Source organism: Falco cherrug, chromosome 4 (assembly GCF_023634085.1).
Source record: "Falco cherrug isolate bFalChe1 chromosome 4, bFalChe1.pri, whole genome shotgun sequence".
NCBI classification, from domain to species: domain Eukaryota; kingdom Metazoa; phylum Chordata; class Aves; order Falconiformes; family Falconidae; genus Falco; species Falco cherrug.
The window spans coordinates 77,603,280-77,614,626 of NC_073700.1; the positions used below are offsets into that span (position 1 = coordinate 77,603,280).

The 11,347-nt window shown below is 46.3% G+C and overlaps 1 protein-coding gene across 1 annotated transcript; it reads left to right on the forward strand.

Moving 5' to 3' along the window:
- The first annotated feature begins 210 nt into the window (after nt 1-210).
- Nucleotides 211-11,125, forward strand: ASB4 (ankyrin repeat and SOCS box containing 4). Its single transcript, XM_055709749.1, has 5 exons — nt 211-424; nt 4,026-4,325; nt 7,049-7,539; nt 9,191-9,304; nt 10,937-11,125. The coding sequence occupies exons 1-5, from the start codon at nt 211-213 to the stop codon at nt 11,123-11,125; spliced, it is 1,308 nt and encodes a 435-aa protein (XP_055565724.1).
- The last annotated feature ends 222 nt before the right edge of the window (nt 11,126-11,347 follow it).

The following is an 11,347-nucleotide window of genomic DNA, read 5'->3' on the forward strand; positions in this document are numbered from 1 at the left end:
GCTTGTCTGTCCTTGCTTTCATAAAAAGAGTGTGGTGATATCTAAGAGTGACATTTCAATGCCTGAAATGCCCCTCATATAAATAGAACAAGCGGATCAGCATGACTGAGTGATAAAATTACCTTCTGGTCTTCAGGAACTTCAGCATGCAACCGTGCTATAGGCACCTCAGCGTACACCTCTTCGCAGCACAAACAAATACATTTGGAAATGGATCTGGAGGAGACATACAAAGAGGGAGAGAATACAAAGGGGAAAATTACTCGAGCTGCAGCTGCAAAGATGGTGAAAAAGGCTTTTTTTGAAGCCCTGAAGTCCAATGACTTTGAAACACTGGAAGAGCTCTTGAGCCAAAAGAAAATAGACGTGGACACCGTGTTTGAAGTGGAAGATGAAAACCTGATTCTGGCATCCTACAAACAAGGTAAACGTGGCAGCATTCACCAGCCAGGAAGTAGATGGGTTTGAATGATTTTCAAGATACTGTGGCCTTTTATCTCCTCTGACGCTGCAGAGGAGGCTGATTCATAGGCAGTAACATCTCAGTAGGTTCATACGGCTGTGGTCACGGCAGTAGGGGAGCTTGGTGGAGGGCAGGCCAGAGACCAGCCTGAGCCTCCATACTGCTGAGGAACTACTGCAGCTTCAGGGGTGTCCAGAAAGAAGAGTCTTTTGCCATTTCCTCACAGAGAACTCAGGTGCAAAGCCCAGAATAGACACATGCAGGCTCAGTGTGGTATAAACATTTCTTGCGTGTAACCAGTCACATATACAGGCCATTTAGAAACATAATATACAATGTCTTCCATTTTCAGTTTACGGTAGTAGTAGAGTGAATGCTCCCTAGCTCAGCAGAGCTAAGGAAATCCTGTGGACCTTGGATGTCGCTGGATGGGAGGAGATTTATTTTTCAAACTGACAGAAAGTGAGGATGTGCTAGTGTATCAAAACAGAAAAGTCATCTGGAAAAACACAACCAGAAAAGACATCTATTTTGGAGTGTAGAAAACCAGTTCTCACCCAGACACCGCTTGAGTTTCCCAAAACTTACAATTTAAAGCAATAAACCAAGTTTGCTCCCTGCTAAAATCAGCATACTTCATGACCTACTTGCTAACAGACTCTGTGTGTGTATCTGGAAAACAGTAATGATCAGCCTCTGCCAGAAGTAATCCTACGTGGAGATAAACACCTCCGGTGCCAGCAGCACAGCAAATGCACTTTCTTTTCTGTGGCATAAGGAAGGGACAAAGTCCCACCTCTTCTCCCTCTCTGTGTTTGCTGGTTTAATGATTGGCTCCTGTTCTTCTCATTAGGGTGATGTCCTGATGCAGTCATGACATACTTCCCTTGAGGACAGTGTCTGAACTAAGGCATGCAGTGACGAATGTGTCTTGAAATACCTTTTATTCTGTCCTCAGCAGGTTGAGATGCATTCTGGCTGTGGTTTGAGATTACAGGATTAATGCATAGATTTTTAATTGTAGATCATTTGACTGCAAGAATTAACCTGTCTTTTCTGGAGAAATCTTTTCCTTTCTCCAAAGAGAAGAGAGGTAAATGCACCCTATGGCCTAAGTCACAGCAGTGCATTCACTTTGAAAGGCAGGAGGCACTCTATCAACTCTTGTGCAAATTTTACTTTTATTCTGATTTGGGGTAACTGTGATATGAAAGACGGATATCCTCGAGGAGGGAGAGGGGAGAAAAATGAAGCCCCACCATCCCACCATTCAGACAGCCTGAGCTTTGCCATAGCCCTAAGTGATGAAGGGGAAAAGAGGTGCCATGGGTGACAGCAGCTTTGCTTCCTCTCTGCCAGTGAGGCTGAGAACTCCCAAGGACACTGACCTCGCATGAGCCATGTCTTTTTCATGTTTCTAACTAAAGAAACAGGCAAGCTGAGCAAGGCCTCCCACAGAGCCCATCTGTTCCCTGCTCAGTGCCTGGTCCCCAGCCCTCTGGGCTCAGTGGTGTCTGTGGGTTTGAGCAGAGGGCATCAAGATGTTCCCTCAGGATGTCTGAGTACAGCTTACCTGCAGCAGCACAGGCAAAGGACATAAACGGTGGTCTCCAGCAGGAAAACTGTGGCTATATAAAGTGAAAACTTGGCTTTTATGGATCACTTTCCTGCTGTTACGTATCTTTTATGGCCCACATCTGGCCATAAATGTGAGGCTCAGCTCCATGTGGGATAAGCTAGCAGTGCTCCACAGCTCACCAGTAACAAGGGGGACACTGCATGTGAATTTGGATAGGGAGGTGATTTAAGAAACTTGCTTTGCTGTATGCATAGACTCTGGGATATAGCTCATCTACTTTGTGCTCAGTTTTCATGTAATGAAAAGGTTGTCTTACCAGAGCTGCCAGTGTAACCTGCATAGTCAGGAGGTTGAGAGAGGGTGGAGAGGCTGCAGAGGAGCCTGCGCCCCGCTTGGGCACTCAGGTGCCTCAGGGGTGCCTGCTGTTGCCATTCGCAGCATGAGTTCCTTGGGGACTGGGATTGGTAGTCCCCAAAATTTAGTCCTAGAATGGATGCCATGGTCCTCCGTGGATGGACAGTTTCTCACCCCTGACATCTCACACGCCGGCAATAATAAATGCTTGTACTGGCCAGGAACAAGTCAGTGCAGCTGTGCCAGAACAGGAGGTGCAGCTGCTGTCATGACTGTCCATTTTATATCTGTAACCTTTCAGTGGAAATCTAGCATTTTTCAGACGTTTATGAGAACTTCATTACTGCATCTATCTCAGAATATACTTGCAATTTAACGAGGAGGAAAGAAAAACTTTATTTCAAGTTTCTCCCTTCCACCAGCATTTTGTTTCTATCTACCTCTTTCCTTCCATCTTCTGTCTAATACAACACACTTGGATACTGTAAAAACTTTATCTATGTAACTTTAAGGTTGAAAAAACATATATAACTAGAGATTAAAAAATGAAAGTCTGAATTAATTTGACTTTATTATACACATTTAGTATTTTTTTCTTTGTCTTATACATAATAACAGTATTCAACCAGGCATTTGTCCAAAGAGAAATAGATAAATCAAAACCAGAAAATTTTATAGACATTCTAGCTAAGATGCGGCTGCTGTACCTCAAAAAAAAAAAAAAAGAGAAAAGTTTCAGATTTCTCCTGCCCTTCTTCACGTTATTATTGTGGTTTACTCTTTTTAAACAAATGATTATAGTAATCACTTCTGAGACTGTCTCTGTGCAGTCATTAAGCACGTAGTTCTATTTTGGGAACAAATATTTAAGTGTTACTTGGTCTTACACCTGATGTAAGTTTAAAAAAAAAAGAAAAACATCATTGTGAAATTTTCACAGAAAAATCCAAACATTTTGAAGGCAATTTTCATGCTAATGTCACTGCTTCTGTTTGGCTCTTCAACCTAATTTACATCAGCATCCAAACCACCACCCCATGCTCCTCAAGGGCAGTAGCTGGCAGGTCTGTGATACAGCTGCAGCCACATTGCCAGGGGTCATCTATGTGCAATGCATCACTGGAAGGCTGAATCCAGCTCCCAACATGCAAGATCCTGCCATCTCCCACGCAGAAACAGTAGGATGAGCTATCTTTTGAGTCACTAGCCTAAGTAAATGCTGCCTTCTTATTCCAATGGCACTTTTGTTCGGCTATTGGCAGGCTGAAGGTCCCATTTCCCCCATATTTTTTAGCTAGTGGCATTTCAAATGCTCTAAACTTTTTTTTTTTTTTTTAATTTAGTCTACACAGGTCACAAGAAAAACAAAAGCTGCCTTCAGAGTACATCTACGTGGGAATTATCTCTCCAGAAGGCAGAGTATTCAGCACACACAGTAACAGTGCTGAACGAAAGTGAAGCTGAGAGAACTTTGTGTGCACTAAGCTGTAGCTGGTGAAATTACAGTAAATTAAAGCAAAACTCGAACCTTCCTTCAAAAGCTTCCTTCCCCTTCAATTATTCTCAGTAGGTGGATAGTTCAAAGAAAAGTCTTTGCCAAGGATGGTAACACATTTTCACTTTGTACAGGGTACTGGCTGCCTAGCTACAAATTAAAAATATCCTGGGCAACTGGACTTCATCTTGCTGTTATGTATGGACATCTGGAAAGTCTTTCGGTCCTCCTCAATCACAAAGCTACCATCAACTGCCGGCCAAATGGAAAAGCTGCAATCCACATCGCGTGTGAAATGGCAAATGTTGAATGTCTCAAGATCCTTTGCAACCACGGAGCTAAGTTGAACTGCTTTTCAATGAGTGGGCAGGCACCCTTGCACTTCTGTACGACACGAACCTCTGTGCCTTGCGCCCAGCAGCTGGTTTGGAGAGGTAAGGTAACGCTCTGGAGCATCTCTTGCAGCGTGCCCAGAAATGGTGGGCACAGTCTTTGGTTTCTCTTAGGAGGAAGTTTGTACATATGTACAATAAGTACATGTGTATCTGTCCCCTCCATCCACAGGTGACCCATGTCTTCATGTCAGACTCCTTTTCCCCATCTGTTTGATCAGAGGAAGTTTCTCCCATTCTGATTCCTCATCCCATCTGTTCTTCCCTCTCCCTGGCCACTGGCCCTTACTCTAGAATCCTTTCCTACTTCAGTGCCTCCAGCCCACTGCCCAGTGTGTCCCTCAGCAGAAGAGCTCCTTGGAACCAAGGAGTATCTGTTTCTGTATTTTTTTCTTCTGTCTTCTTCATCTAGATTTACTATTGATATATTTTCACATGATAGTGCACCCTTCTCCTCTTCTTTCTTGTTCAGATTTCCTTGATCTCAGAAAAAATTCTTCCAAACACTTGGTTTTTGAGACCTGGCCTTGAAAAACTGGATGCAGTTTTTCATACTGTCTCTTCATTCGTCAGCAGCCAAACTCCTGCATCTGTGTAGGGATTGGGGTGGGGGGGGTGGGAAATGCTGTTGTATAAGATTTTTGTTTTCCCAAAGTAAAGATACATTATACTGCTGGTCATCTGGAACAAATGAAGCTATGACTAGGCATAATTCCTTGATAAATATACTGGTGCCACACACTATTTCCTTAACACAAGGATGCTGACTCAGGACACGGTAAAAGGTACACAAAGTCAGGCAGCTCAAGTGTTCAGTTACAGACAGAGATATCCCCCTATTTATTACGCCACACTATGGCAAACACAAATGCTTTTGGGTTTTTGTGTGCTACATGGGTTGTTACTGAAGGCTTTTCCTGAGATGCAGAGCCCAAGTATACTTTGTGGGCAAGGCAATCTATGGTCCCAAGTGAATAACGGCCTTGCTTTTCTTCTGCTGGGAAGATACATATTATTTTGTTTGGTAGAAAGGAAAATAAATGCTGCCAGTTCTAGCCTGTCCAAAGCAAACAGTGCTGACAGCAGGAATTGAATTTGCTACCATGGAAAAATCTTAAAATTCAAATGTACTCTTATAACATAGGACAGGATGAATGCAAATGAAAGGGTCTGTTCTTTAGGCTTTCTCCATCCACCATCAGCAACAGAATAACAGTACTTTACAAGCCACCCTTCATCCCAAAGCACTCACTAAACAAAAATCTCCATATGAACTAAAAGTCGAGACTCCAGACAAACTGGGAAAGGTCTGGAGCACAATGTGACAGGTGTGCACATTCAGGTAGCAGCGCCACTCAACAGCTGAAGCCAGGGTTTTGGTTAGTATCTGCACCAAAGCTTCCAGGAGGCATCTCCCACCCTGCCACCTCCAGTCGCTGGTGTCTCACTGGGCCAGTTCAGGTAAATGCAGCGTAACCACTTCTGGTTTGGGCGAGTCGCCAGCCGAGCAAAACCGATCCGGCGTTCTTGTGCCAGCCGCGGGCTCGGGCTGCTGGTGCTCACACGGACATGTAACGCCACTAACGCTCCGCCTGGCTTAACAGCATCAGCGCCCGGTTTCCCAGCCCGCAGGTAAGCTCCCCATCTCCCAACCGCTCCGGCTCGGCCCGGTGTACCTTCGGGGATGTAAGGACTCTCTGGAGCCCGGAGAGGCAAGGGCTGGCGGCACAGTGGGGGCTTGCCCTCGCACCGGTGCGTTACTGACATTTGCTCAGAGCCCAGGTTCAAGGTTCAAGCTGGCAGCTGCCCCCGGCTGCTGCCACCCTGCGCCTCTGCCCCAGCCCCTCTGCCCCCGGCTGCTGCCACCCTGCGCCTCTGCCCCAGCCCCTCTGCCCCCGGCTGCTGCCACCCTGCGCCTCTGCCCCAGCCCCTCTGCCCCCGGCTGCTGCCACCCTGCGCCTCTGCCCCAGCCCCCGGGCCCCAGGCGGCGGCCCCGCGGCGGCTCGCCTTTGCCCTGCGGAGGGGGCTTGCCGGCCTGTCCCCTTCCCTGACGGGCAGCGCTGGGCACTCCCCCCGCAGCCACCGGCGTTTCGGCAGAGCGGTCCGCGGGAGGGCAGCCGGCGGGCCCGGGCCTGGGGACCCCCGAGGCCGGGCGGGTGGCCCAGGCCGCTCGGCAGATGGCGCTGTTGCTTCACCTGCGACGGCGCCGGGCGCTGAGGGAGCCGGCGCGCCGCCCCCGTAACGGCTTGGGAACGGGCTCCAGACCCTCCGCTGGGGACTCCGGCAGGGTTTTTTCTTTTATATCATCTATAGGTATATCAGAAAATGTCCGTTCTCGCAAGCTGGCAGTTAACCAGATGCCGCCAGAAGCCTTCTCACGGCGCCAGAGCTGAGCAGAGCTGTTCTCCCGAGCAGGAGCAAAGCTCCCCTTTTTCCTCCAGTTCTTAATTTATAGGCAAAAGCAATTTGCACGGAGGTTTGGACCCACACGCTGCTCCAAAATAGAGTGTTCAGATAAGGTTCTCTGCCAGCTCAGGGCCACGCTATCGCATCTGAAGCCGGATCCAAGAACCTGAAGTTTCAAAGGGTTTCCTGGAGCCTTAAGAAGTGCAGGGTCCCTGTCCCCAGCTACTTGCATTTCCATGTGTGTCTTCCATGCCAGTTGCTCACCCTCACCTTCTCCCTGGGTAGCAGGGCTCAAGCAGAGGCACGGCCAAACCGGGGTTTCGCTGCCTTCATTTTTTCCCACCATCTTTCTTTGGCAGGAGCGAATGTGAACCTAAAAACAAACAACCAAGATGAGGAGACCCCTCTGCACATCGTTGCGCGTTTGGGTATCCCGGAGCTCGTGGCCTTTTACGTGGAACAAGGGGCACACATCGATGCTCTCAATGCCTACATGGAGACTCCCCTGGCCTGCGCAGTCTATTGGGCTCTTCACTATAAGGATCAGATATATAGCCCGGATCACCACCTCATCTGTCGGATGCTCTTAGACTACAAAGCTGAAGTGAACACTCGTGATGAGGATTTCAAATCCCCACTTCACAAAGCTGCCTGGAACTGTGATCACATCCTGCTGCATATGCTGCTGGAGGCAGGAGCAGAAGCAAACATCATGGATGTCAATGGCTGTGCACCCCTGCAGTATATCATAAAAGTGACATCTGTGCGGCCAGCTGCCCAGCCTGACATCTGCTACCAGCTGCTGCTGAATCATGGAGCAGCTAGGATATATCCTCTGCAATTCCACAAGGTTAAGGATGGCTTTGTACAGTAGGGATGTGGAAAGAGGTGGTGTCTTGAGCAGGAATGGGATGAGAGAGCCAAACTTCGGGGTTTGGTGGTATCTGGATTTGCTGGAGTCCTGTAAACTGTGGGCCCAGAATGCCCAAAATTTTGTAAGCCGAACTGCTGTAAGAGCAGTATCACTTAACTGAAGTGAAATTGCAGTTGCTAATGCCAGAAATCAGGCTCAGATCCCATTTTTGTTCTTAATCAGCCTGAAACCCCAAACTCTGAATGCTGGTTCAAGCCTAACTTTTCAGAGCTGATTCACTTTCTCATTTCAGAAAACCTACATGCCTTTATCAAACCTGGCTCCATACAGGCTTAACTGGGTTATACAAAACGCAGATTTCATGGCCTCTACCAAAGTCTGGAGATCAGACCACTTGATTCAGTTTGTCACTTCTGACCTGTAAAAATCTAATCTATTCAAAATGAAATGGTTCTCAATAAAGCCTCAGCTCATTCCCAGGAAACGTGAGAAATTAAGGGGAAATGATGGACCTGGGCTCATAGTTGATGAAAAAAAAGAAGAAAAATGATTGCAGGATCCCTCCCAAAGAAATTCTAAACTTCTGCAAAGCCCAAAGCACTCACAGAAGTCTCTGACAGTCTTATATCAAACGGCTAAGTAAGGTTGCTGTAGTCAGGACTTATTCTCTCTCATCCAGTGCCTCAAGCAACATTTTGCATCTCGTCCACTCTATATGTAAAGTTTTAACAAGCCAAACAACCAGGAGCCTTTGAAAAAAATGCCAAACCTTTGGTTGTGCCCTCTTGAGCCCAGAGTGAGGTGGCTCTGCCTGCAACAGAAAAACCCTTAGTTTCCTAGAGCATGTCTGAGGTCCAGGTCAGGGGTCTCCTCTTCCTGCCTTTGCCTTTCTCCAGTTGTGTGGAGTGGGTCTCCCTTCCAAATGATCGTTTGCCCAACTGTAAGATATATAGGTGATTTATCCCAGAGGGATGTTCTGCAGTTTTATTTCTGAAAGTCTGGCAACTGTGGGACACAATTGTGCATCATATGGTGTGAATGCAATGTGTTATTCTCTGAGTGTGAGTGACAACAGACTTGGGTTTTTTCCTCCTGCACTAAAGTTACTGCGCAGAGCAGTTGTTTCAGGGGCCTCGGGTGGCTTGGAAGCTTACTTCTGAGCTCTGTTATCTTCCAGCCATCTTTTAAATTTTCCTGTAATGATATATTTTTTATTCATACAAAGGGGATTTTTTCTGTTCCTGTACTGCCCGACCTGGAGCAAAAACTTTGTGCATGGCTTTGCCTGGTGTGGAGTCAATCAACCCAACTATAAACAAGTTATCTCCAGATCTGGGTGATGGAACCCAACCCGTCAGCGAGCTACACTGCTCTGGAGATCTAAGCCAGTACTTCTGTGTGGTGTTAAACTGGGGTTTGCACAGCTCCACTGGTGGCTGGCCTGGGGCTTATTGCTGTACTTGCAGTGAGTAGTGTAGACAAGGCTTGTGTCTTTTGCACCTCCAGCCTTAGCCTGTCGTAATTCTTTGGCTGTGTCTGTCTCAGTATTCCGTTGCATAGTGCCAAGCATCCAGGCTAATCCCAGCTTCCTGGTGGTACTCATGGTCTCTATGCATCCTGCCTGCAGGTGCTACAAGCCTGCCATTCCCACCCCAGAGCTGTCGAAGTTGTCGTCAATACCTACGAACATATCAAATCAACATCTAAGTGGAAAGCAGCCATACCTGATGATGCCTTTGAGGTAAGCTCTTAATGAGTTGTAAGTAAAATCCAAGCTCATTTGCATTCTCCGTATCTGGCCACAGAAAAGTGAGAATGCTTTTGAAAGAGAATACCATCTCAGAGGAGTTGGGACTTCTGCATTTAGTATCACTCACTTGACAAAAGCAGATCAATCACTGTCAAAAGACATATTTTTGAGGAATTTTCATTGCAACATTATCCTTTGGAGCACTCCCTGTCAGGGGCGCTGCAGGAGCTCAGCTGTCCCTGCACTCACCAAGTGCAAGGATTCTGGCTGTGACTAGTGTTTCCTCAGATCTGTCAACGCTTATATATTTATATTTTTTTTAAGTCAGCAAATATTTTGAAAGTACATGTTACATGGGTATGACTGTGAGCAGGACTGGTTAGCTGCAAATACAGGGGAGAATGAAAGTGACAAATGAGACATCAAAGAGGAAAAGATGTTGTCAAAAAGCAAAATTATGGGGCAATCTACATGCTTTCACATAATTATCCCTTTAATTCAAAAATCCTCGTAGTCTAAATATTCCAGTTTAAATCTAGTTTTTTATTAAAGCTGGGCTTTTTCAAAATTTTCAAATCACCATTGAAGTGCACCAATATCTGCTATGCATTATCAGTGATGTTTAGGGAACTCTGTCCATATTATAATGCAGAGTTATATAGCCAGAGGAACTGTGAGACTCCTTTTGTGTCAGATCTGTTCAGAAAAAATTAGAAGAAATCATTCTGGGTGAACACAAAATCAAAAGGTAAAGGTCTATTTCACCTTAACAACAACAACAATAATAATAATAATAATAATAGTTGTTGTTGTTACTATTATTCTTCAAACAAAGCTTTTAATCTGAAATATTGGAACTTCTTATTTGGAAAAGTCTACAGTTGCTCTATTTCTTTGTTGAGATTTTCATTTTTGTTGTCAAAGCTATTTGCTGAATTTGATATTAAAATGAAGAAATTTTTTTGTTGACACAAATCCATACTTTTCCATATATAAAGGGCATCTGAATACATATATAACCAGATCTGTCCAGTAGCAAGATTATAAAATAAGGTCAGCTCACACTAGTTGCGTGTATTTACCATTTGCTTCTTTTATTTCAGAATCATTTGTAAGCATCTGCACTTTTCTTCTTGTGGGGATGCAATTTTATTTATTCTAAAAGGCCACTGGGGAGATGAGTGAGACCAAAGGTAGTTTGCCATTCACAGCCCCAGCTAACTCACCGGTAACGCCAGCGTTACGCTACCTCGCTGTCCCGCAGTGAGGTTTAGAGGATTAACTTGTCCACGTGCTTTGACCCTGAGCTGGCTGCAGTGTCTGTTCAGATCAGGACTAACACCACCACAGAGGAATCTCCACCTCAAACTGATGGATATAAGACATACCAAACCTAAAGATTTCATCATGGTCTTTAACTTAACACTAAATATTTGAGGTTAACATGAGAATTTTGTGCAGGCATTTGGCTAAACCAAGTCCCTGGTGCTTGATGTGCCTCCAAGGGACAGGATGGCTGGCTGTGCTTGTTACCTCGTTCTGCCAAGGGCTGCATGTGGGTAGGGGAAAGGGAGGGAAGGAAAACAGTCTTACTGCCCTAAACTGCACTTGCCTTTTTTGCAGCGGCACCAGGATTTCTATGACTCGTTGTTCACTGTGTGCAGCAATTCACCACGGTCACTCATGCATTTATGCAGATGTGCTATTCGGGCAATACTGTCAGAAAGGTGCCACAGAGGAGTCCCCTTGCTCTCCATCCCCCTGTCCATGAAGAAGTACTTGCTGCTGGAACCAGAAGGAATCATCTACTGAGCCGCAGCAGAGCAGGCACTGGTGCCTCCCCTCCTGGCTACACGTGCCTCTGCAAGGTGCTGGAGATCTGAGCACAACCCTGGCACAGCCCTTTGCTTTTGTACAGTCGCAGGCCAGCCTGAAGCTGGGCTGGGATCTGTCTCTCCCTGCACTGAGGCACCGCAGCTGCAGGCTGCGGGTTGCACCGAGGCAGGCAGCGCTGGAAGGGCCCCTGCTCCAAAG

Bases quoted from the DNA above. Each gene is read 5' to 3' on its own strand.
- ASB4 (XM_055709749.1), top strand. From the start codon at position 211: ATGGATCTGGAGGAGACATACAAAGAGGGAGAGAATACAAAGGGGAAA. The intron at 425-4,025 runs GTAAACGTGGCA...CACTTTGTACAG, and splicing joins TCTGGCATCCTACAAACAAG to GGTACTGGCTGCCTAGCTAC. The intron at 4,326-7,048 runs GTAAGGTAACGC...TTTCTTTGGCAG, and splicing joins CCAGCAGCTGGTTTGGAGAG to GAGCGAATGTGAACCTAAAA.